Genomic DNA, 27,089 nt, shown 5'->3' on the forward strand with positions numbered 1-27,089 from the left:
GGGTTGCCATGGGAACAGAGGGATGGGATTTTAGTGGAGGAGGGAGGGCGGGTGCATAGGCTAGTCATGAGACAGAGGAAGCAGTCAGAGGAGAACACACTCTCTCTCTCTCTCTCTGCTCTGTGTTAGCAGAGCGATGAGAGGTCAGTGCTAGAGAGCCAGCTTAACCCCAGCAGCACATTTTTAAAAGTCTGTTGAAAATGTAGATATTTAAATATGCAGTTTAGCCATATGAAAAAAACAATATGTCAAGATGTGAAGAACTTAGCAGCAAGTAATGCGATGGCACCGAGAGTAGGGAAAGTGATGAATTCCCGGGTTGTCATTGAAAACCCAAAATGAACACATTAGCTTGAAGCTTGAAATGACAACAGCTTAGCAATATTGTTTCCTCTCCAGCTCTTGTAAAAAAACTGGTACTGATTCCCCTCTTGGTCTTAAACCAAGTCAGTTTTCGGATCTGATTTGCCGCCAAAAAGAATCTTTGATGTTTTCTTGATTTTTCCCAAAAATCAAATAAGAATGGCAAAACACAAAGATTTTTGAATGTGGTTGTGGCATGAACAGAATTGCTGTGTGCTTGTTTGAACCATTGTTTTCTGTAGAGAGAGCAATGACGCCGAACATTGCAGCAACTCTACCTTGGGTGTGGCAGGATTTTCTACGTTAACAGTGCGCTGAAAGTTCTTTCAGTTAAACCTATGACCTTGTTTCTCAGTAATGTTTCAGTAAGTGACCAATAACCTGAAAATGACACGTGACAAATATAATGAAAATGGTCCTTTATCCATTTGCTTCTTTGCAGTCGTTGCCTCTGCAGGAGGATAATTGCTGGTGTTTTATTTTGTACTAAATGGAAAAATATGATACTACACTTTTTACTTTTCAAATTTTCCAGCGCTTTCCAGCCACCCGGTAGCCTGGTTGACACCAGACCCACTCTCAGTTGTAACTGAGAGTGGGTCTGGGCAAGCTTCATTCACAGCCCATTTCCAAAGGGGCGTCACCAACGGACGCCGCTCAAATGATCAAACGATCTGGGTGACGTAGCAGCTACAGCGACATCAACGGGTTGCTGCGCTTCGGTGGCCGCTATGTTGAATGTAAACAAAAAGCTGCTTGCCGTCGCTGGGCTATCATCATTGTGTAAAGCCCGCCTCAACGGTTGTGATTGGTGCCTCGATTTGGAAAAATTGGAAATGGTCTTGAATGGGCTCTTGGCCAGACTGACTTGCAGAGCATATCTCAAATTTGCCGGAAGTTCATCAGGGTTTTCCCAGACTAGCCACCCGGCCCATGTTGATGACCTAAACCTATGCAACTTTTCTTTCTACACTGTGCTCTGTGCCCTACCTTGCGGTGATCACAGCTTGTATGACTGATCATGGTTAGAGAGCCTCAGACTTAGCCAAGGTGTTTTTGACCTCAGCTGAGCTACAGAATGTGGAACTGTAAATAATTAGACAGTGGGGAGCTTTGTTGCTTCTGCTGTTGTCCCAGTGCAGCTACTGGCTCCACTGATGCAGTGAGGTAGTCCTGTCCCATCAGCCCCCCTTTTCCTTGCCCCAACATTCAAAAACACACTCACACCTGTCTTTGCACTGAAGCCTTTCTTTGTTATTGACCCAGTTTGAGCATCGCTAGCCTATCACGATCACATGCCAACCACATTTGTTAGCGTTTGTGTCTGATGTGCGTGTCTGGATATGTGTGTCTTTATGCGTGGCAGATAACAGACAGTTAATGGCTTTTCTAGGTATAGCTTTTAGCTTGTTTAGATTCAGTCACAGGCTGTTTCCCAGCGACAAGCTGCCATATGTTCTTTGAAATTCCCACGTTGCAAGCGGCTGACAGTATGTACACAATGTCCCTGGAGCAAGAGCCAGAATGGCTCTGTTCACTGATGCATTTCATGTGCCACTGTGGGCTGTGTTAGTTTGTTAGCTGGGTCTTGTTGGCAGCGCTGCGTGGTGGCTTTGAGAGTAGAAGGTATATGGAGTAGGTCTTAATCTTGTCACCGCCAGAGCTGCTGCTGCGGTTCCCATACTTGCAGGGCCGACACCACAGCTCACCGAGTAAAGCACGAGCTAGGAAACGCCAGATAGAAACATGCATAAATACACACACAGGTCATGTATCAGCACTTCAGTTCCAGTAGCATTTGTCAAGTTACGGGACTGTATGTGTTTTCAACTGGATGGCATGTGACACAAGATAAGCATTTGTGAAAATGTTGTGTGTGAATGTGTATATGTGTATGTGCCAAAGGAGCGCTGTAGTTTCTCATAAGTTTTGCCATTAAGCATAAAGCCTGTGGGTGTGCCTCTACACCAAGGAGGAGCGCAGACTCACAACTAATGTCCGTCTGTCTGCAGTGTGCAACAACTGCAACACAACACATACAAATATACACATACAGTAAATTTGGACACACAGAGTCATTCTTAAGGGAGAAAGTGACTGTCTCACGTTCATATGCCACACACACACACACACATACAGCCCACACACAAAAGGATTACAAACTGAGCAGCTCTACAACCATTCATGTAACCAGATTTTTCTTTCTCTGTCACTCTGTCTCTTACTTGTGTACGCACACAAGAAAGCACACACGGGCAGACGCACCTAGACACACACACACATGCACAATATACAGAGAGGGGAGTTGTACCCTTCCACTCCTGTGAGCATTTAGTACAGTTATGTAATGCTGAGTTTGGATTAATGAAGCATATGGGAGATGGGGCTTTGACTCAGAGGATGGGTGACAGTTTGTGTGTGTGTGTGTGTGTGTGTGTGTGTGTGTGTGTGTGTGTGTGTGTGTGTGTGTGTGTGTGTGTGTGTGTGTGTGTGTGTTTTATGTGCAGTCAATTTGCTGAGACACAACTACAAAAATACTCAGTAGCCTTAGTTGGGTGTACTATATATTATAAGATGTAGGATTATGTTACAAGCAAAGAATATTTTTTGGTTGCACATTAAATGAATAGTCCAACATTGATACAGGGAAATGTTCGCCAAGCAATGTTTTTGTTCATTGACTAAGTTGTCCACTCGAAGTTACTGTAGCTGTTCAGATCCACAATAACAGGTAGTTAGGTCAGCTAACTGGATGGTGGATCCTAGGGGTCCAAAGATAAATCTGTTTTAATCATCACAAATCATCATAATTAGTTAATAAAAATAATGAACTGTCTTAAGAGAAGATTATGTGGATTTCTATCTGGTTTTTCTATTATTGCTCTTTTCTTGTGAAACACTGAATCATTTTATATTCTTTTATCTGGTTTTTCTATTATTGCTTTTTTCTTGTGAAATACTGAATACTTTTACATCCTCAAGCCTGTAAAATCCTTCGAATCGAACTGTATTAAAAGTAAAACGTAATTTTTTTTTTTTTGAAAAGCTCTAGAAGGGTTGTGCTCTTTGTTCTGATCGACGTTGTTCTTGGAGCAGTCCATGTTTCCCCAAACTCTACAATAGAGGTAATGAGTATGAATTGTATCATGACCAATGGAGAAACATATGACAATAACAGGTTGACAAATACTTAAGTTAAGTTTGATTATTCAGATATTTAATTATTCGGGCATTATTTAGTTACTTATTGAATACCTTCCTTTTGTCAGTTGATAAGTCAATATGAGACCACGCAAATTAAGTTTTACCTCATTTTTAATGTGAATTTAAGGCCTAAAATAATAATGCCTCTTAAGCCTGACTGCTGTATTTTCCATCAGAGCTTTCACCTTGAAGCATCTGTAGGTGCTACCAGTATGTATGCCCCGTCTATACTGTTCCGAACATCCCATCAACTTGACTGATATTGGTATTTATTTTGATTAAAGTATTCAATGTTCTCAATCTCCCATGATGCCGTTGCACAAACTCTTTCAGGTGCTGGCTGTGCACCTAGAGGACACTGCCTCACTCTGCATTGGTCCTGTAGCATTTTGTTTTGTTTTGATTAATGACTTGATGTATGGCTTTGGAGCCAAGGCCAAGGCTTTATGGAAATCAACTTCTGCTTCTTCACTGGAATGTGGGAAATGAGTCACAGTGCAGTCGTGCAATTCAGCACACGCCACTTCCATGACCTTCACCTTGAATGTATTGCCATTCTGATCACTGCCACAAGCCAAAACATGCACACATCCAACTATTTATGTTTTCAGTATGTGGTGGAGTGGGTAGTATGTTATATAATGCTATAATATATAATATGCTATTATTTTGGTAAATTTAACATGCTTTTCTGTGATTGACTCATCTGACACTATCTGAACTGTGTGAGAAGAACAGCAAATCCTAGGCTAAAATATAGCAGATGTTTGGCATTGTGCTTAATAAGGGACAAGTAATAAACAGTTGAAATAATTGCTGACTGAATTATCAACTTATTTATTATTTTAAATCATTTCAGCTGCCTTTATTTTGTAAAGCTTAACCACCTGCTACTTAAAGTAGATTATGGGCATAATGACACCATTTGCTCAAAGTCACAAGTACAAGCTTGGCTATTGGACAGCTTTCTGTCCCTTGCAGGATTTTCCCAGCAGTCATAACAAACGGGATAGTCATGGTGTGTGAATATTGTACATGCTGTTTGGCTTGAGCTGGATCGGTACGCAGATCGCAGAATCATCACTTGCAAATGAGTTGTGACAGAGGATCATTGACAGAGTGAGGTGATCAGACGGAGGGAGATGAATGATTTATGCCCTGGCTGTACGCGTAAGCATCGTTTCAATGTCAAATCAGCCGGCTGTAGTGTGACGGACCAATGCTTTACAACCTGTATGGCAGCTTCTCTTCCTGCAGCCCAGAACAGTACGGGAGAAATAAGTCTGTTATTATCAATAATAGGCAGTAGAACGTGTGTGTATACATGTGTGCGATCGCGTAATACTGTAGTTTCATTATAATTTTGGACTCTCATTGCGCCTTGTTTCACTTCTAAGTCTTATAAGAGGATAATGCCCTCCTCTCTGATTGGTGAAAATGTATACTTGCAGCCTGGGAGGAAGATGGCAGGTAAAACTCAGGGCTTCTCCTCTGCACTTTTTTAATGTAAAAAAAGTCATTGAATTTATATTTTTTGTTTATAGTCAATATTCACCTACAAAGATGCTAGAGTTGAACATCATTCAAAACTAAGTTAGTAAAGGACAGTACTGTCTCTGTGCTGTTTGTAGTAAATATGCATACAGGCCTGCAATACTATAACTATAAGGTCTCTATTAATGAAAGCCAAATGTGATTTTAAAGAGTGTATAAATAATACCACAATGAACATATTATTTCTCATTATTTTACGTATTAGAGTGCCATTACTTTGAAAAGCCTGATAACCAGGTAAAAATCATGTGTATAGGCTAGATGGATGCAGGAAACAGAATTCAGATATTTTAAATTTCTTTGTTTTTTATGTCACTTGTGAAACCAAGCCTATGCCCTTGCATACTTTAGTAAGAGTATTAAACATTCCCATTCACAAAGTTTAATCAATATGAAAGTGATGTGAACGCTATGGCCTTGCAGTCACCTGATCTCATCCCAGTTGAAAATCTATGGGAGATTTGGAGCGATGTGTTTAGAGGTGCTCTCCACCACCATTGTGGACGAATTGTGTTAATCCATCAATAGAGTTCTAAGGACTTGTAGGAGGAAGCTGTTCTGGAGGCTCACGGTGGCCCAGAATCCTACTAAGATACTTTATGGTGGTTTTGTCCTTAAGGTAAAGGCTCACATGGTGGTTTGTTTTTAAAAGTAATCTGGATGCTGCAGGGTCTAAGTAAGAGAAAAATGTACTGAATGTTTGTGCTCTGCCATTTTCTCTTTATTTCCATGTCACTGGACTGTGTTTATGTGTGCATGTATTACATTGAGTGAGTGTGTGACTGGATGGTTTTGTTGGTCTGTTCCAATGAGGACATCGAAACCTGGCGCAGTGTGACGCTCAGGCACTTTTTTACAGCCTGTGTCGTCATTCCTTACAGGTTTATTCCCCTGTGGAAACGATAGATAGGACTTGTTATATGCTTTTGTGTTCCACTGAAATTATTCACGTTTTGTTTTACAGCAATATTGACTGTGTGTGTGTGTGTGTGTGTGTGTGTGTGTGTGTGTGTGTGTGTGTGTGTGTGTGTGTGTGTGTGTGTGTGTGTGTGTGTGTGTGTGTGTGTGTGTGTGTGTGTGTGTGTCCAGCAAGCAGCAGCACTACTAGATATGTGTTATTGTCCTCCAGTGCAGTAAGGCTCATAAAAGTGACTCCTCGTCTCCTGGCTCGCTGGAGGTGTGTAGGATTTATGATGTAGTGAGTGAGAAAGAAAGGCAAAGGGAGAGAGAGAAGGAGAGTGGGAGGGAGTGAAGGAGAGAGAAAGGGGCGGAGAGCTAATAAGTTAGAGAGGACAAGGGAGTGAAAGAGAGTGGGAGGTGGGGAAGGAAAGATGGATATAATTGAAAATAAAGGAACACACAGGAAACGGAAGACAGTTTGGCTAGCTAGGCCTGTGCTGCACAGTCTGTCTCTCTGTCTGTTTGTTTGTTTATCTATCTGTAGCCATCTGTCCATCCCCGAGGGCGAGTCCTGTAGCTCACCTCATATTAGTCTCAGTCCCCCCTTATGAGAGAGAGAAAGTAAGGGTTGAAGGGCCAGGAGAAAGAGTCACATCTGTCATTTCCCACACACAGACATGCGCGCACACAGACCTCAGTCATGTGTGTATGATTTAGCGCAGCATCGTATGTACAGCTACATACCCTCCTCCTCCTTATTGTCTCTTTGGCTGTTGCATTTCCTTGCTGCTCTTTCACTCTCTTGTGTGTCCTTCTCACTCCAGCCTTCCCTTCTTATCTCTCTCTCTCGCTCTCTCTCTCTCTCTCTCTCTCTCTCAATTTTCCTCTTACTCTCTTACTCACCCTTCCTCGCTCACTCTCTCCCAGTTAGTGAGTGAGTGTGAGTGTGTGTGTGTGTGTGTGTGTGTGTGTGTGTGTGTGTGTGTGTGTGTGTGTGTGTGTGTGTGTGTGTGTGTGTGTGTGTGTGCTTGTGTGAATGTGCCGGGGAGCTCATTCTGTTCCGACTCCAGGCAGAAGATGGTAAGTAGTCTTTCCTCCTGCATATCTGAGAGAATGTTTACAGGTTTTTTGAGAGAGTGTGGGTGTGTGTGTGTGTGTGTGTGTGTGTGTGTGTGTGTGTGTGTGTGTGTGTGTGTGTACATAAGTAATTTGTGCGCCTGTTTAATAAGTGAAGAATTTTGTATTATTAGCTGAGTGGAAATGGTGGTGGATGCATTGCGTGTATAGCGTGTGTTTGTATATATAAGTTCAGCTCTTGCTTACATATTTGTGCATGTGTGTACTGATGATGATGATGATGGTGATGCCTAAAGGAGGTATGCAGTCAGGCCATGCATGAATTTAGGGGGTAGAAGGGTGAGTAATGAAGCGATGGGACTGTTGTTGACTAGCTTAAACTAGCTAGGGGCTGCACGGTGAGGAAGAGGAGGGAGGATGAAGGGGCTTGTGTGCCTGATATTGTGGCCGTGGTGTTTCTGCAGTGTTAGAAGGTGGTGGACATTACACATTCATAAAAAGACTAAGAAAGCAGGATGAGCAAGTGTAGCAATCTCACAGGACTCCATCAGTATCTGAGTCAAGCTTCTCAGAAACAGAAGCAACTCTATCCACATTCCCCTTCCTTATTTAGCTGCTGCTTTTACCCAGAGCACCTTACAGTAAAATTCATGCAAGAGAGGAATCAGAACCCTCTTGATCCCGATGCCTACGTTGTTGTTCCTTTTCCCTTGAGTTACCATGTGCTTCCCTCCAGTCACTAACATAGCAGCTTAGCTGGGGCGCTACTGCAAATGGAAATGAGGGCAAAATGGATGAAGAAGTGTGGACGTAGCACCTTCAAAATCCATGACGGCTTTAAACAGCTGACAAGGAGAAGCAGCAGGATATTGATGTAGCGGTGAAGACTCTACCGTTGAAATGTCAGGTACAGCGATACATTTGCAGCTTTATTGATTGCTAAGTTACACAAAGGTTCCCACTGTGTGTGAAGAAAAGATCCACGCAGGGCAAGTTAATGCCTTTTGTTCCTGTTTTCACTACAGAGTTGTTGATTCCTGCTGTTTTACACAGACACTAGATATAGATGATCTCAGGACAGGCCAACGAAATATCAAAATTATATGTTAGGGTTTGGTTTGCCAAACTATACTCGTTTTACTGTTAAACATTTCCTTTTCAAGCCATTTCTGTCTATAACTTCCCTCAACATTTAATTTTGTTAAAGGAATAGTTTGACATTTTGGGAAATGTGTACGCTTATTTATTTTCTTTGCATGAGACTATTTAAGATTAATACCACTCTGATGTCTCTATAACTAATCGCCAGCAGCTGGTTAGCTTAGCTTAGCACAAAGACTGGAAACGAAACAACTAGCCTGGCTCTAAAGGGGGAAAAATACACCTACCAGCACCACCAAAGCTCATTGGCTAACATGTTATTTAATGAGACAACTATTGGCTGAATGCAGTGACTTCCTGGAGTCTCTGCTGGTTTTCTCAACAACAAAAAGCAGATGATGAGATATAGTCCGTCACATTACTCCCAGTAAAACCACAAGGTGTCATTTTTACACATTGTTTGTTGTACAAATTAAACAAATGATATATAATGTGTTTATTTGTGAGCTTTAGAGGTGTTTTTAGGCAGATTTTGTTACCTTTGGACTAGTCCTGCATTGCCAGACCTTCCTTCACAGCGCTGTGGAGGAAGGTCTGGCAATGCAGGACTAGTCCAAAGGGTCGGGCGAGTCCACGCAGCATTCCGGGATGGAAGAAAAACATGCTCTGGTTTATTGGCATTTCTTTAAACCAATCACAATTGTCTTGGGCGGCGTAATGGCGGCGCCTCTGCAAAATAGTCTCGGGAAGGAACTCAAAGGTTGTTTTAGTCGTTCAACAGAAAACTCAGATTTGTCAGTCTAGCTAGCTGTCTAGATTTCCCTGCAGAGATCTAAAGGAGCAGTTAACCATAGTCCTCATAAATCGACCGGAGTTTAAAATTACAACACAAAGAAAGCGGAAGGTAATGGGACATCCGAAAACGGACATCCAAAAAGAGTAACATCCGGTGGAATTTCCGTCAGAACGAGAGCAATTCCGGCAGTAGAACGTCGTGGATATAGACTACCTTTGGACAGACCATTTTCCAGTCTTTGTGCTAAGTTAAGCTAAGCCACCTGGTTGCTGGTAGGAGCTTCACATTTGCCATAAAAAGAAACACAACATAGAAAACATACCAAAAAACAGTGGTATCAATCTTCTCATCTAACGCTTAGCAAAACAATCAAATAAGATGATTTTGAAAATGTGCAACAATACCTTTAAAAATATATATATTTTAGAAAATACATGAAACAAGCACACTGGCATTGGAGACTCTGGAGAGATTTTTTTTTCACTTGTTTTAAGAAAATAAGACTTTAAAGTCACAGTCACTTAACACAGAACGACTTCATACGGACATTTTTGCAGTGTACTAGTCTTTTTTCCCTTTTTGAAAATCTGCTTTGCCCGATCTTTACATGGCCTGGGGGGAAATATAAACATGCATGTCAAGCTAGAGCGTGTATCCTCCTCTACATTAACAAGAGAGACAACAGCTTTCAATAACTGGATGCAAAAGGCAGTTTGAGCAGTGAAGAATGATCCTACCCTACTAAATGTCAGGAACAGAGGGATGGCTGTGGTGGCTGCTGGGTCGTATAGGACGCAGGATGTATTATAATATGTGTGATATATTGTTGCAGAGACCAGATGAAAGTAGCCACAGCCTGAAAGAAAGTGCTCGTTTGTCTCTGATTAATGTACACACATTCAGCCACCTCCCTTTCTTTATTTGGCTCGTAGCAGCCATAGACCATTTGGGTCAAGTTGCTACAGGCTTTAAGTCAAAAAACACTTCAGCTGAGTCCAGTGTGCTTGTTCATGTGTATATAGAGCGTGTGTACAATTTAGGATTTTTGTTATTAAGATAGATCCTGTAGATATCTACTTGCGCAGTATATATCAGTGTCATATGCACATACTTCCCCACACATGCCTTGTGCATCTGTATGTGTGAAGTTTGCATGCATTGTATGTGATATCATATTTATCTTGAGTTACTCATGCCCACTGACTCAGTGAGTTTGCCTCGAGGGTGATGGAGAGAGAATGGAAAGAGTACAAGAGAGCTTTAAATAGCGAGGCAGAAAGAGACAGACAGACAGAGCGGAGGAGGAGAAGATAGACAGGAAATGAAGGGCAGTAAGAGGAATGGATGAGACTGTCTGACCAGCTGTACTGAGCGTGCTTATTCACCATGTGGGCTGCTGTTGAGAAGCGGAAAGGGATTGGGGGGGGACTGGTGAGCAGCATAACACTGGCCTGTCAAATCAGCTGTGTTAGCGCTCACTCTCCGCCACGCTGGCAACTCACATAATAGCTCATTAATTTCTAACGGAGAAGGCCATAGGAGGGCAGTGATGAATGATCGGGGCTGGACGATAGAGCATGCAGCACATGTTTCTGGTCAGCTGTAGTTTCTGGTTGTTTGGCTTTTTACAGTGTGGATTCTTTCTCGCCTTTTATTTATTCACAGGGAAGACGTTGGGGAGCAAGTTTGTTTTCCTTTCCAATAACTTGCTGCTTAAAGCACTGACAGTACACAAGTTTAATTTGACAGCAAAAGACAGCAACTCATCAGAATCCTACACAGTCAGAGTGTGTGATATCATTCAAAAGATGTTTACGCTGATCAAACTGAATCTATAATTCAGTTAAGATATGAGGAATCTGTAATCTAATAACACATATTCACGACTGTGAGTGAGTTACATTGTTGTAGGAAAACAGAATGCAATGTTGTTCCTGTGCCAGTTTAAGGAAAATTCTGGTATATTTCTCATAATTGTTGGTTTTATTTTTCATAATTGTGGCCATTCTTACTATGAGTCATGTTGACGTTCACTCAGAACCTCCATTGTGGAGATTTAGAAAATACAAACTCCAGCAAAACAACATATATGTGGCGCAAGCAGCCCAAACCAAAGTTTTCTAAACCAAACTAAAATAAAAATAAACTAAAATACATTTTACATAAATCATTCAGTCAGAATTAAAGTTACATAGAAATTAGATGAATCTAACTGCATATGGATCTACTTGCCTGCAACTTTCCAGCTAACTAAGAGCTGCCAGTTGATCTATAGGTGGTGGTAATGCACCAAGATACGCAGAAATGCATCAACATAAGGCAGTGAAGAAGAAGAAGAAGAAGAAGAAGAAGAAGAAGAAGACTGCATGCAAACAATCATAAACAAGATACAGATACTTTAAAAATCCCCTTTGCAAATGTTTTATAAGGAAAGACATTTGTTAGACCTCAAGGATTCACACAATGCAGTTTGGTAAGAAACAATGAATGTAAACAGAAACTTTGTTTCCCACAGGACACCTTTAATGGCTTTAGTGTACAGGTACAGAGTGAGGTCAGTTGTAATCTGATCACATTTGATATCCAACAGTCTTTCATGAAACAAGATGGCTCTGTGGTGAATGATGGCCTGGACCAAACATGATTCAACATGTTGTGGTTTGAAGTTTGCTTTTCATTTGGTCAGGTAGTGGTGGTACCAGATTATTCAAGATTTTGAATAATTCAAGACAATAAAAGGTTTTACTCCAAAACATAGTATAGGTCTGCATGCAGTTTTGACAGAGAGCTGTTGCCCATTGCACAACATTTTAGAGCCACTATGTGTAGAATTTTAACTTTGGCACCCCACCCTAGTGGTACTGTAATATAAAAAAGACACTGTGGCAAAAAATACTACACATGTGCAGTGGGGGGTTTCATTCAGAATACTTCAATGTAGAATTTGGAGGATGTCAGTTTCCAGAAACCATGTAAAGTAATGTAACTGTAAACAAAATATATTGTGTGATGAGACTGGAGAGGACAAATAGTTGATGTTGGTGAGTTGAGCTTTCTCTTAACAGAGTGCTGCTACAGTGTTTAGGAGATCCTTGTGTAGTTCACTCCTGAGTTTCAATTTGTAACCTCCCATGGTTTCCTGCCAGTGTCCATTATCTGAGCAGTGAGTTTGATGAGGGCAGCTACTGTGAATCTTCAGAATTTCAATGATTGGTGATGGGATGCTCATCCCTTAACAGCCCCACTTTAAAAAGGCAATTTATTATATAATCTGAAATGTTACTGTTTCACGAGGAAAGATTGGGAATCATCTAATGACTTAAGTAATAATTCATAGTGAGCTTGGCTTTCATGCTGGCCATTATTTTTCTGGGAATAGAAGTGATATCTTTTAATAGGATTTCCCAGTGATATGCCATTTCTGAGCTGGACGGCTCTTGGAAATACCACATGGATGAAATGCTGTACAGATGCTGTCTTGGACATAGTGAATTACTCTCCCTCCAGTAAATGAACAGCAAAATGGTTATAGTTAATAAGCAAAAATCCAGATGTAACTGATGTAACCGTTATCTGTCCATCAGAATTTAATCTGTGGGCAACTTCCTGATAAAGAGGCAGAAACATAACCTCTTTCCAACCTCATTAGTGTAGGTAATAAAAGTCTTCATGTGCCTTTTGGTGGTGGCATTGTTATTAGAAATGCCTTAGCACATCATGAATGAGAATGCTCCAATCATGGCTGACCCCAGTAGAGCAGTAATAGGTGATACTTTTGGGTGCTAGAAATAGATTACATTGTGTTGTGTATTTTGGGCTACTATAAGATCCGTAGTGAGATACACCTGATGGATTGTGGTTAACTTTAGCTACCGTGGTTGGTGTTAGCCTTGCTACTGTAAAGACATGCTGTTGGGCTAATAAACGGTTAGTATTCCGGGTTATCATTTTTATATCTAGTAACATGAAACTGTGAAGAATATAACACATTGTATTTTCCGGCTCATTTTATTTCCTGTGTGATTTCTGCTTTACATGTTGTGTTAGATGTCGACATGATGGTGAAGAAGGGATATTCACATGGAGACATTTTGGATCAATGATTGACACCTGCATTGATTGCAGGGCTTACATACAGTATTGTGTTGTAGTGATGTTTGCATCCTTAATCAGTCAATGTACGACAAAGTGGTAAATACTGATAGAAAACTGCAGGTTTTCTGTGGTATTGCAGTTGATTTCAGTGGTATAATTTGAAGGCATGTCATGTTTTGCCACTTCTGAAAAAAACAGAAATAAATAGTGTAATAAATTGATACATTAATCGGGACTTGGAAGCATACATTTTATTACCAAGAGAGCATGCTACTCATGATACATATGTCTTCCAGATTCAGATGTTTGATTTTACAAGGAGCGCTTACATCCTGGATTAGGACGAGAACATTCACAAGAATGGGATAGTATAGTAGTAGTATAGTATAGTCAATTCAGCTCTCTGTGAAAGGACTCAGCAGGAAGATGCTCCTCCCATTAGGCTGATTTTCTCTACCTGTCTTCTTAGATCTGCAAAAGCTTTGATGTTCTGGTGTAAACAGAGGGCATGTGGAATCTATTTCACTATCAGGTCTCGTGAATCTAAACAGACTTGCAAATTTAGGCTGCATTTAAGCTGAAGAATTGACGCAGTGTTCAAATTGTGTTATGTTTCCTGTGAAACCTGTTCTCCCATTGTTCTAATGGGGAGTGAATCCCCATGCATCTCCTACCTGCTGTCCTGTCCGGTCCCCATCCTGTCCTCGTCCTGTCCTGTCCTGTCTGTCATGCCCTTGGCTGCCTTGGCCCATCTGAGACAGTCACACAGAGACATGTCATGCAGATATCCTCCTGAAAGACAGCTTCCCTTGTCAGTCTCTGTGTAACTCTGTCCCCCTGCTCAACCCAGCTTTGGCTCTGTTAACCCTCTTCTCTTCTCCCTTCCTCTCTGTCTCGTGGCACCAGGCCCGGCTCCCCTCCTGTTCATCCACCCTAAGCATTGCTGAGGTACTTCTGCATGTGTTCTAATGCATTGTTACGGCCGTCATCAGCATCGGTTTCTACTCCCTCCTTCTCCAACCGCACTTCTTACTTCCTGCCTGAAATGATTGCTTCACCCCCTAAACTTCATATCCTTTCCCTTGTGTGTGCTTGTGTTCTATCCTGCCTGCTGCCCTCCTGCTGTCTCTCTGTGGTGTTTAACACACGTTCTCCGTTTCTCCTCTCTGGATTTGTCTGGATGTGGTCTTGTTATGTTTTGCTTCAACATTGTCTTGTAGTAAAATGCCCTGTTGCCCTCACTCTGAAACACATACTGTATCTAACCCTCCACAATCACACATTCTCCAAAATAAACAAACCTCCATCACTTGGCATCTTCCTCGACTGCATTTCAACCTCAGAACTGAAGTTGAAAGATGCTTGAATTATGCATTTGAATGCAAGTCATATTGCTTGCACAAACAAAGTGTGTAGCTACACACCTCAGTTTCTTGAATAGGGCCTCTCTCACACACACACACACACACACACACACACACACACACACAGCATCTTGTAAAAGAGAAAAGAGCTGGTGAATGTGCTGTAAGCCTTTGCAGCTCTCCTGTGCTTGTTACTCTGGTCAGGCCCCAATGACTCTGATCTGTAGTGATAAAGACGTGGCCTCAGTACAAGGGCGTGGAAGAGTGCTGACACTTGTCCAATGTGATATCAGAATCCATTGATTACCTGTAATTGTGCAGTAATGAAATCTGTGCACAATGTGCAAGAAATCATCTCTTTTCCCCAAAGGAATTGTCATGCAGTTACTGTCCTGCGTTTATATATAGAGAGCAAATATTTATCTTATGTTTATCTTTTTGCACATATATTGGTATTATTGCTTACATTAGTCGTAATTGAAGCATAAAAATCCAAAATACACTGTACATTATTGTATGGTAATTTATAAATGAATTTAATGTTTATGATGCTGACTTGACCAGGTCAGTATAGTTTAATAAAGTGTATTATAGTTTGGAATTTATTTATTTTTTTGCCCTTTTTTCCTATCTCAACTAATATATTTTTGTAGAACTTGTAGTGTTGTGGTTTATAGTTTTTATTCGTTACATTTGTTGACATTGGCATGCTTAATTTTCAACTATAAAATGTGCTGCTCAGCATATATCTAATTCTTGGTCACAATCCTTTGATAACCCAATTTAAGAGATCCTTTTTAATGTCAGAAAACAAATATCTACTATATATAAATATGTATATACTCTTAAATGTTTATATCAGATTGGCCTAAAAATCCAATATCAGTCAGGCTGTATTTTCAGTGCCATCACATATGTTTTGAAATAAGTTTTATTTACCTTATTCTATATCAAAATAATAATGGCATAAATATGGCAAAAAGTCCAAGCATTGTCTAAAAGTAATTCAATTACTGTGCTCGTAGTAGTATGATTGGAAGTTCAATCACTGTAACTGGATTACTGTAGCCATTACTTGTACTCTGTATCCTCCCGCCAGCTGTTGCCAGACAGAGGCATTGGCTACTGCCAGGGGTCAAGCACTCACTTGGGTTCACTTCTTAACTTCTACTTGCACACACAGAGAAAGGTGTCCACAGCAGGAGCACTCTACTGAAACGGTCAAATCCACTAAACTGGTTCTGTTCTTCATCCATCTTTGGTTTTATTGTGTTGTTGGTGGTTAGTGTTTTCTAGTTGTTTGCCACGACTTTTCATTTTGAATTTCCATTGATTCGATTGCAGAATGTGTGTCAGGTTAGTACTGGCTTAGTTCATGGATATGTTTGTGTGCGCTTTTGGTGTGTTAGTGTGCAAAATGAGGAGACCGTGTGAGCAATTGTGTTTTAAAAGCATCACTAACTGATATGTTGTGTGATCAGTGTGGGTGTGCATGCCTGTTGCCTGCATCTGCGGGAGAGTGTGTGTGGCATGAAGGTGAGTGACTATCCTGTGGCTTCCCCCAGGCCTCACGGAGAGAATTCAGGGCTCACCTGGATGAGGTCATCACGCTCAAGTCAAGGTACTCTACCTTGGACCAGGTAAACCCACTAACTTACTTCCAGCCTTATCTACCGGCATGCAGGCCACTGGCATCCCACATAGCACCTCACCCCACTAGTGACACACACGTACGCACAGGCAGAGAGAGGCACACTTAACATTTGAGACAATATCGTACTGGGCAACCCCTTGCTATGGCATGTAGCACTGGAACAGGTTAGCAAACCTGGTCTTACTCTAGTTTATTATCTTTGCTTATACTCCAAGAACAACAAATATGATATACACAGTATATGGTGGCTTGTTTTAAGCTGTAGTGGGAGATACAGGAGAAACAAAAGTTTAAAATCCCCAAAAAAGTGAAGATGTCACAGTGCGATAGATCAAAGCAGGGCGATATTGGTAGAGTAGACCCCATTTACACGTGGTATTAACATGTGATCTGTGTCTGGATATTTTACATTCATACATGAACACACAATCCTTTTGTTAGCAAATGAGCAGTTTTAAGTATTTCACATTAGAGATTTCTGTCTGTGCTATATTTTCACTGCTCCTCTCACTGGTTTTAGGTGGTAATGTGTACTTCCATGCACCTATAAATATTTAGCAATATTTTAATCAAAATGCCATGTCAACTGTGGGGTTGTTTGCTTATTTAGTCAAGAATATTTAATGTAACAGTGAAATAAGATTTGAAACCAAACTTTTAGGCTCTAAGAAAATAAAGTGCACCCAACAAGTTGAAAGGTCACCTATACCCCATACAGCAGCATCCCTTCCATTGACTCGGAACATGCCATGTTTAACAGGTCCTACCTAATTAGCATATTGAGATTGGATCACAATGTGGGCAAAATTGAGATAACAAGAATGCTTATTGATAGCAGGTCTAAATGCAAAGGCCAAGCTGATATCATTATCCAGATACAGATTGTATGTTAATACAATGTGTAAATGAGGTCTTAGTCTTGATTTTGCAAACACAAACACACATTTTACACTTCCTCATATAACAGATTTCTACAGGGGGAGGTGTGTAGTGCGTGGTTCATCCAGAGATAAGTTTTCGAGTTAGTGTGGTGATACACATGGCAATAAAAAAAAACATGATTAAAAGTCAAAAGAAATAAAGCAGCAATTGAGTTGAAGAGTTGCTCAAGAAGATGCCCTGTGTATCACCACCTTTAGTGGTCAGCAACATTCCTCCCCATTGCCTCTCTCTCTCAGGATCTCCACCAGCACTCATTCTCTTTCATTTGTCACCCATCTGATCATTTGATGTGATTTGTGTATCAGTGGATGATGATATTGTAGTGTTTTGTTTTTGCAGAAAAGTGTGTAAGTATCTGTGTGCATGTACCTGGTTTGAATTTGAGCGCAAGTGTGTGTGTGTGTGTGTGTGTGTGTGTCTGGATTAACAGATGATCCATGGGGCAGTAATTGGGAAGCCCTACAGAAGCCAAGATTGCTCGGCAGTCAGTGGAGAGAGCAGAGGCCTTTGCTGAAACACATTTCCTCACCGCTGTGTCACTCTCTTTCCCGCTGTCATTTCCCCCCCTCAGGCTCTTGCCTCCACTCCCCAGGGAGGAGGGCTTGGCTCTGGATTACCACAGTAGCATTTTGTCCTGCCCTCTACCACTCTGTTGCTATCACTCCAGCATTTTGTCCTCTGCTCCATTCCATCCCTCTCCCTCTCTTGCCACGTCCAGTGGGGCGAGGCGGTTGAAGCCGGTTCAAACGAGCCTCCCTTGCCCTGTCACAGCCCTCTCCTCCTCACGGCGGACGGATAAATCTTCCCCTTTTTGCATAATTTGTGTGACAGCTCCTTTGTTTTGTGCTGAGCTCAGCACCGCAGCGGTTGCATCCCATCATTTCCTGGAGCATCTCCTCAGCCAGCTGGTTATTAGCCCCATTGATTTTCCCCCGGGGGGCTCGCAGCCCTCAGAGCCACGTGTCTCGCTGACCTGGCCACGCTCACTATTCTGTGTCTGTAGACACCATTGCCACCGCCACCCGCTCCCCAGCCCAATGATCTTGCTGGCAGATCTCCATGACAACCCGTCGTCAGACTGTTTCCGTGGCGACGGCGGGGTTGGTGTGTTGAGTTACTAATGTTTCTGGTGTGGGGGCCACCGTTTTTTATTTTATTTTTGTGTGTGTTTCTGCATTATCAGCATACTAAGATGTGCCATTAAGATGAGTGAAGGTGTAAAGCCCAAATCCTCAGACACACACGCTCACACAGATGTGTCAGCGTTCACTGACTTTGTTTCAATTTTATTTCATATATTTTTGCTTACTGAGGGGAAACTGCTCTCTTTGTGTGTGTGTGTGTGTGTGTGTGTGTGTGTGTGTGTGTGTGTGTGTGTCTTTTGTTGCAATTGTTTTGTATCCCTCATTTGAGCTCATTTCTTTCTTGAACTTGGTCAGTCTCTCACCAGTAACAGGGGGATTGCGGTGAAGGGTAGATTAGAAATGAGTGTGAGAGTGTTTGAAAGTCTGCTTTTTTGTCTCCCCCAACCTCACTTCCCCCTATATAACCCAAAACACCCCATTCTGCTTCTGCACTCATTCTCTACACACTCCTCACTTCTTAACACACACACCTTCCTGTAGCTTTTCCACTGTGTTCATCTCCATATGCAAACTGTCTCCCCATGGCTCTCTGATGGTATTTTCTACTAGCTATTTATTTTTTATTTTTGCCATACTGAGGTTTTCCACACGTGTCAGTCTTAGTGTCATCACTCCACACTGCATTAAGGTTTTTAGCTTTTTCTTAGTTAACGGTGACTGTACACTTACTGCATTAACCTTAGCTGCAGGACAGATTAATACTACAATAGAGGCATATGTAAAACTGGTAGTAGAAAACTTGTGATTCTTGTGGTTTGTCTGTGTGTTTAAAGAGACTAGCTAGGTAGTGAGCTTCTGATGTAATTGTTATGCGTTATTAGTATCTTTTTTTATAATTTTAGGTGTATTTTGCAGTTCTTTTTTAGCAAGGCACACCTTGTACAAAAATGTCCTAGCTGTCGATCGTTAGTTTTCATATGTGCTTTTCAATGTCTGCAAGTTTGATCTATGTCTTGCTGTAGCTGTATTTAGCTCCCTTAATCCCCACCTTTGTCCTTTTTCTGTCTCTTTTTTTTCATCATACTTCTCCCTCTCTGTATATGAGGGCTGTGCAGTTGTGGCACAAATCTCCTAGCAACCACAGCTAGTGCCATCATGGAGGTCCACTGGAAAATAGGCTGTAAAAAAAAAAATACAAATCAGAAAGAACAAGTAAGCTAAAAGAACAGATAGTAGATTTCAAAATCACTATCATTCTCATACATGTATACTTACCTGCACGTGTTCATTTAGGTTTAGTGAAGCTGTGAGGAGTCTGAAAAGTTAGATTCATTGTCATGTCTTCCTCAGGTCTTGTCCTTTATCTCATCTCTACTCAAAGTCTCAAACTACATCTCAAAATAGTTGTAGTTTGAGTAGCTCAGTTAACCTCAACAAACAGCTACCTCTTGGTATTGTTAGCCAGCCCACAATGCTTATTAAAGCAATGTTACTCTTATTATACAACTATTAGATGCTACAATGCTTCTAACTAATGTGTTAGCTAGTGCTCAAATCAAAAAGATTTAATTAATATGGACTGTGACATGTTGTTGTTGTTGTTGTGACTTGGTCAGCCCATCTACTTGACAACCCATGCATTACCAACTTACATTTAGAATTAGCATTAGCAGGCTAAAAAATAACGGTTGCAGTAAGTTATACTGTTACCATCATGTTAAATGGAAAAATAAAAGGCATATTTTCACCTAAACAACTTAATCAAAATAATATCATATTTGGAGTAAAAAAATAAGGCATTATTCCATGTTTTTTTCTTATTGGTAACAAAAGTTGCCTCTCAACACCTCTGAATTCTGCCACTTTCTGGTGGCACTCAGTCCATTATCTAACAAATATGAAAGTACATTTATAAAAATGTCCCCTAAATAGTAATTTGTTGGGGACTATTTTCAGCTGTGGATTAATGCACATTTGGTTTACTAGTGAGCAGCAGGATTGTGTACGTATGTGGGATTGGCATAGAATAAACAGTGTGTGTGTGTGTGTGTGTGTTCATGGTAATGAAGGAACATGTCACCCCATGCAACAATGTGGCTCACTGATGTGTTTATAATAGTTTTTGGACAACAATGGAGCTCTATGCACAGAGGAATAAGCTATATGAGTCTTTGCAGAGGCAAGACTTGTTGGTATCAATTCATTGTTTCAGTCCATTCATGGAATTTGTTGGCTATAAGAAAAAAATTAAATATCACCAGCCTTATTGTTTAACAGTGAACAGATAGTTAGCTAACCGGATAATGTTATCTCAGTCCAAAATGGCACTTATGGTTGGCCTTGTTATAACTTCTAAGACACAAAACAGCACAAAACTTTACCTCTGAACACAGAACTATATTTGGGGGAAAAAATTCTAAATGTTTTCAGCTGTTTATCTTTTTAGCTCATAGGGCCTCCAGTATGGCTGCCGCAGGGTGCAATATGCCACCTGAAAGCCCATTGCCCTTTCTTTCCTTCTATCTTTTTCTCTTTCTTTCTATCTCAGTTCGCTCCTTGCAGCTCCCTTCTCCTGCTAGGGTTGCTTGTCGTAGTGGATGCCTGTCTGTCTGTTTGTCCCTACGTCCGTCTGTCTGTCTGTCTGTCTGTCTGTCTGTGGTGTTGTGGTTGCTGGGACAGATGCACTGATGCCTGTGATTCGATGCTTTATCTCCACTAGCTCCAGTGTAGGTTGGAGGGGCTTAAAGATGATCGCAGGAGGACCTTCAGCTCTCGAGTAACTATCCCGCCCCCCTCCCCTCCTTCCCTTTCCCTCACCCTCCTCCGAGGAGCGCGCAAAACAAACGCCCCGCTCTGTGTTCCCCCCCCGACCCTCCCCCCCGACCCCTCCTCGCTTGCCTCGCTATCTTTCTAGCTATCGCTCACTCTCTTTCTCTGTTTGTCTCTCTATCTGTCTGTTGCCGCTGGTCTCTTTCTCGTCCTCAATCTGTCTGTCGTTCACTCTGTCTCACTATTTCTCTGTCCGGTCTGTTAGGAGTCTTCTTAACTTCGTCTCCCACGCACACCTTTCTCAGTCTGTCTCTCTTTCTCTCCCTCCATCTGTCGGTCTGTCTCTGTTTCTGTCTTTCCGGTTAACATCCTCTGCTTTCAGTAGCTATGTCTGGTGTGCTGGATGTCTGTTAAGTAGATGCCATCAGGCCGCTCAAGTGGTCTTTATTGTTTTTGTTCTTTTCCTCCTGTTTTCCCTTCTTTCTGCTGTGTCTCGGCTCTGTAGTTTAGTGAAGTCTGTCTAGTCCGTGCTTCCTGTTTTTGTTTGTTTCTTTTCTTTCCGGGCTGTGGGACCACGTAATGCTGATCCTCATCCTTCCACCCATGTCTCTTTCTGTCTACCTACCTGTTTTTTCTATCTTTCTGTCTCTCTCCATCCCTACCTCCTCCACCATCCCACCCAACTTGCCCCACCTCCCATCTCCCACCCTCTCACCTCGGCTGTTTGGTGCTCAGTGGTGTCACAGTATTAGCCTAGTAATGATGGCGGTGAGGGAGGGGAGGAGGGAGAAAGAGGTGGGTGGCTGGGCGGGTGGGGTAGAGAGACCTTCACCATGGGTGTTTTGGTTCTCCATACACCACACACTGCCCACACCCAACTTATGTGTGTTATTGAGATGCAGCAGTTGCAACAAAGTAAAGGAGGACTGCCAGAAGCCACACAGAGTGAAAGACATGTAAGGGCAGACTGAACATGATTGACAATTAGTTATGCCAGTCATCACATCTGAAAAAAGGTACATGGACAGGCCAGCTAGGAGTCAGGAAGACAAATGGAGAGCTAAAAATTCCCCAAAATCAAGCCCAACTTACAATTGTCCAAAAGACACTTAAGTTTAAATATCTGCCATGATTTTGCCAAGACTGTAAAATATTGGCATCAGAACAGATTTTGCCTAGATTTATGTACTATTTCTGTATATTGGTTTAGTTTTATACAGGAATACTTGTATTCTGTGCCAATCTTGCAGCCTGATAACTTGCAACTTGTGATTCTCCTTCCCTTATTAAGTCCTTCCCTAAAGTTGAGCTTCACAAAAGCATGCTCATACTGTAACACAGCATCTTTTTTATAAGTTATATATCGTTTTAGTGCTGTGTAGCATCTGTAACAACACTGCATCGGTGCTATGTTCGTTTTATATAAATACTGTACCATTAACAAACAGCATGATCACCAGGAGGTTGGCTGCTTCTGACAGCAGAGGTGAAATGGCTACTTGGCAGTTGCCACCTGTCCTATAGACTCTTTTTGTTCTTGCTTTCATTTGCCGCTAATGGCATTCCACTGTAAATTACGTGCGAGCTGATTAGATTCCATCAAGAAACTTGTTGCCATGAAATCTTTCTTACCATATTAAACAAGATGATGATAAGCTGTGTGTCCCAAGTTTGATTGATGTCAGTCGGTGCACTTGCTGCATCAGTTCCTGTTTGTACAGAACGATAAACTACATTCTTGTAATTGTAAAAAACAGTATACAACTGTATGACAATTAGTATAGTACTTCACTTCACACTATTAGTATGTTGTATGAAATTGGGAAATATTATTCATGGCAGATGTTGGTGCATGGCTTAACTGCCTCCAACATGTTTAAAAACTCGAGAAATGGCAAATACCAATATCCTTTTTTTGACTGGAAGAAACAGGGTTTATTGGAAATGTGGTCTTTATTTTAAGAAGTGCTAAAATTAGAAAGATAGAGGCCAACGTGGTTTCCTTTTGTTGTACTGTTGCACTTAATTTGGCAAAGATATATCAGTTACAAACAATACCGGCACCACTTTCAGTTTATTTGTTCTCCATTCACTCACCATTAACAACAGTTACCAGTAAGTCTCAAGATGCTTTTGGGAAGCTCAGCCTAGTTTTAACCCACTCTGCTCTCCTCCCCACCTTGCCATATATTACAGGTAAAGCGCTAGTGCAGCTATCACGCCGCATCAGCGATCTCCAGAGAAACCTTACCGTCCTGCACCACATCTGAACAGCCACTATCTATACTCGACACTACATTTCCACTGCATTTGATGTTACACCGTAGCACAGTTAATACATCTGTTATGACCTTGTGATACAATATTGTCACTCTGTATGTTGTTGCCTTTGTCCAAATATTCCCTTTTAGTGCTTCAATCTAATGTGACATGTCAGTGTATTTATCAGTGTGAATATCACCTGTGATGTGATGATGTAGTGTACAGGAATTGATGATAATAGTAATGCAGGAGATGCAGCCATCTCCCAACAGCAGGACAAAGTGCACAGTGTAGTGTGACACGGCCTTTGCCAATTCTTCTGACTGTTGTTTAAATAGCTTCTCATCTCAAGCATGTCAAAAGAGCAGCCCGGTTTATCTCAAATTACCACTACCTCTGCTCTCTCTCTCTTTCCTTTTGCCCTTCGTCTTTCTCCCAACCGCCCTCCCCATCTTTAGGTGCAGTCACGATGCAGCAGCAAAGAAAATATCCTAAGATCAAGTGAGTACTCAGTTGCCAATTCAAAAGCTCTTTCCTGTGTGTCATATCTGTATGTCACCAAGTGTGCTCTCAAACACGCATAAATAGATTTTAAATGAGCATGTGATGTGACAATGAGAGCGCTGTTTGCGTGTTTGGCCATGTGTAGCTGCTGTGTGGCTGCTGTGTGCGTGCGTGCGTGCGTGCGTGCGCAATGTTTTGCCAGAGGTTGTTAAGCCTCATGTTAAGCATTAGAATATGCTGTGGAAGCGAAAGTGTATGTTTAAAGGAGAGAAATTGGGTCAAGGGAAATCAAAGCACAGCAGGGCCTATTCTTCGCTGTGAGGCAGAGAGAGATAAAGAGAGAAGGAGAGAGAGAGAGCAGATTACATATTAGTTACACCTTGCTTTGTACCTTCTACCTTTGGAATTATTAGAGAGGTATTATTAGACCAACATGGCTGCTATCGAGCACTTCTATCATCCAGCTGGGTTCCACAGCTTCTCCAAACAAACAGGAGTATTTCTTGCCAATCCCTCCTCATGGTGTTTAAATTGTGTTATTGCATGTATATACGGACATGCACTGAAAAAATAAATTAATCCAGTTATCTTGGTGACAGTGATGTGGAAACACATTAGATTACATATGTTTATTTATACAATTGTTTTGCATGTATGCATTATCATGTCCTGAGTTTTGGAATTACCTTTACTGCTGCAAACCCAGTGCGCTCAGATCAGTTTTAATTTCTCAACAGCTTTTTATTTTAAGGTTTTTCTGGGGCTCTTGGCCCACAAAAGAAAATTCTTAAAAATACAGTTTTTGTCTCCAGAGATAGTTGAGTGGTTCAGTTTCTTGCCTTTGGAGTCATGTAGATGCCTCCACTGTCTCGGGATTGAGTCCCAGCAGAGTTTTCTCCTCTCTCCCTCCCCTCTGTGTTTCTCTCAACTTTCAAACTGTCTAAATAAAGAATTAAAATGCTAAAAGGGTGAGTGGTCTCAGGTTTTTTTTCTGATTCAGGCTGGGCTAGGCTTTCATTTCAAAGCTTTAGTCTAGAGCTATGTATGTCTGAAATCACTCCCTGTTCTCTACCAAATGCACTGTATTTACTTTACACCATTTTATGTCAGTATCCGAATTCTATGTAAATAAAAAGCACACCATAGCATGTGCATTAGTTTTTCCTTAAAATCCTGCACCGCAATCCCTTTGATGCAAGTAACAGAAATGGGATACTACACCTGCCAGTGATGATAGAAAATGATGACGTTTCATACATTATTCCGATTAAGTAAAACTATTGACTATATTTGGCGATATTAACTTCTTTTTTAAATTGCAGTACAGAAAAGGCAAATGTATTTTAGTAGTAGTTTAAAAGCAATCTCAAAGCAATTTCAATTGATCCCTATCAAAAGTGTTTTTTGTTATGTGCTTAAAAAATGAATATTAGTCGATATATTGTTATTATAGTATACTATTATAAAATGTTAAATATTGGTATCTGCCCAACATATGTGAGGCTCTATACTGAATGAATGAATGTATGAATTTATTTCGGACAGAGCAACCACAGTACTGTTCCTGTTTTGTGATGAGATTTGATTTTGTGACAACCATTTCATTACAGTGTATGTAATGTCACATGTCTTCCCAGGTCACAGTGCAGTGGACATCACCAAGGTGGCCCGGAGGCACCGCATGTCCCCCTTCCCCCTCACCTCCATGGACAAGGCCTTCATCACTGTGCTGGAGATGACCGCCGTCCTGGGCACTGAGATCATTAACTACAGAGGTGAGGAGGACAGAAACCCTGCAGGTTGAGCACATCTGATTTACACCCACTTAAATGTCCTAAATGTGTTAATCTCACCCCTTGACATCTCCAATTCACCTTCCCATTATACCTGCTGACAGCTAAGGTGTCATACTTTTCAGATCGACGGAGCAACATGCGCTCGCTAAGATTACATTACAGCATTTAAACACTCTCTGTCCACAACTGGACACCTCGCTGAATCAGCCATCTGTGTCTGCATGCCACGGTGTCACTCAAATTTACTTGGCTACATACACAACAAACAAACCAGTCCTAATAATCCATGTGTCATTTACATTTACTGCTGCCTAAGATTAAAAAAAAGGTTATAACACTTGGCCTTTTTTATGGCTTTCTATTGTGTTTTTATGTTGAGAAACATTTGTAGAACAGAGTCACTTTAGGCTGCTATATATAGCAGAAAAGAAACTTAATTTGTTCGTCACATACAATCGTACAGTTCAATGTAGTGAAATTCAATCTGTGCATTTAACCCATCCTAAGCATTAGTAGCACTGGGCAGCCACATGGCGCCCAGGGAGCAACTTGGGGGTGCAGCATCTTGCTCAAGGACACTTTGACATGCGGACAGGAGTAACCAGGGATCAAACTGCCAATCTTCTGGTTGAAAGGGGTCGCACTGAGTGACAAACACTGGGAATTATTACCTGACTCTGCAGTTTCCCTCAGGTCTGAGGATCATTTTAGCATCTTTCAGATTATTGTTTTGGTTCTATGGCCTGCAACGGTACTGTTGTTAGTTCACTGTCATCAGGTTTAAAAAGTGAAATAGAAAAGAATTCTGATTCACATACATTCTTTAACATTTTTTTTTTATAATAATTCACAAGGTTGTTACATGTTTTACAACACAGGGTTGCACAATGAAACGTCGAAGACCCTACACACTACACACACACAGAACATATATACAAATACTTAAATTAGAATAGAAACAATAAAATAAAACAATATATACAGTTACTTATATATGAATTCTCCTTATTATAACAGAGCATTATAACAGAGATTTAATGCATGTTTCAATGTATCTTTGTAGCTGTATTTATGAATTTGCATGTCTAAACAGACACAGATACAAACATACACAGAGACGTTAGTTTAGCACGCGTGGGTCTCGTCAGCCTTCTGGCAGAGTGGCCTCATCGCCAGCGGAGGGGGATACAGAGCCAGGCTGAGGGCCAGAGGGGAAAACACACTCTTTAATTCATCTCTAAATACGGGGTAGCGAGGATTGGGGGCAATAACACCCTGCGGTGCACATGACGTCTCGATCAATGATGGTAGAAGGAACACTCTTTTCCCAGGTGTAAAGTGATGTTTCATGTTCTTGGAGAGGTGAGGGATTTGCAGGAGCACAGCTGGGAGGAGGACAGTGGGTAAGGAGGAGAGGAAGATGGGATATGGGAGATTAAATATTTAGAGAGACAACAGCTTGAGCAGCTCCCCTGCTGGATTTAGAGGGCTGTGTGTGTGTGTGTGTGTGTGTGTGTGTGTGTGTGTGTGTGTGTGTGTGTGTGTGTGTGTGTGTGTGTGTGTGTGTGTGTGTGGTGTGTGTGGGTGGGTGGGTGGGTGGGTGTGGGTGTGGTGTGGGTGTCT

The 27,089-nt window shown here is 41.5% G+C and overlaps 1 protein-coding gene across 15 annotated transcripts in view; it reads left to right on the forward strand.

Moving 5' to 3' along the window:
- gphnb (gephyrin b) overlaps window positions 1-27,089 on the forward strand; it is a 94,927-nt gene that overhangs the window by 56,388 nt on the left and 11,450 nt on the right. For 7 of the 15 annotated variants that reach the window (XM_035995516.1, XM_035995517.1, XM_035995523.1 and 4 more), the window contains 5 exons: window positions 13,997-14,038; window positions 16,020-16,094; window positions 20,855-20,911; window positions 23,625-23,667; window positions 25,308-25,445. In XM_035995516.1, the coding sequence (XP_035851409.1) occupies window positions 13,997-14,038; window positions 16,020-16,094; window positions 20,855-20,911; window positions 23,625-23,667; window positions 25,308-25,445 (355 nt within the window). The remainder of the gene's footprint in view (window positions 1-13,996; window positions 14,039-16,019; window positions 16,095-20,854; window positions 20,912-23,624; window positions 23,668-25,307; window positions 25,446-27,089) is intronic. The other 8 variants (XM_035995525.1, XM_035995527.1, XM_031322497.2 and 5 more) reach the window with 6 other exon arrangements.

The sequence above is a fragment of the Sander lucioperca genome, chromosome 19 (genome assembly GCF_008315115.2).
Source record: "Sander lucioperca isolate FBNREF2018 chromosome 19, SLUC_FBN_1.2, whole genome shotgun sequence".
NCBI lineage: Eukaryota > Metazoa > Chordata > Actinopteri > Perciformes > Percidae > Sander > Sander lucioperca.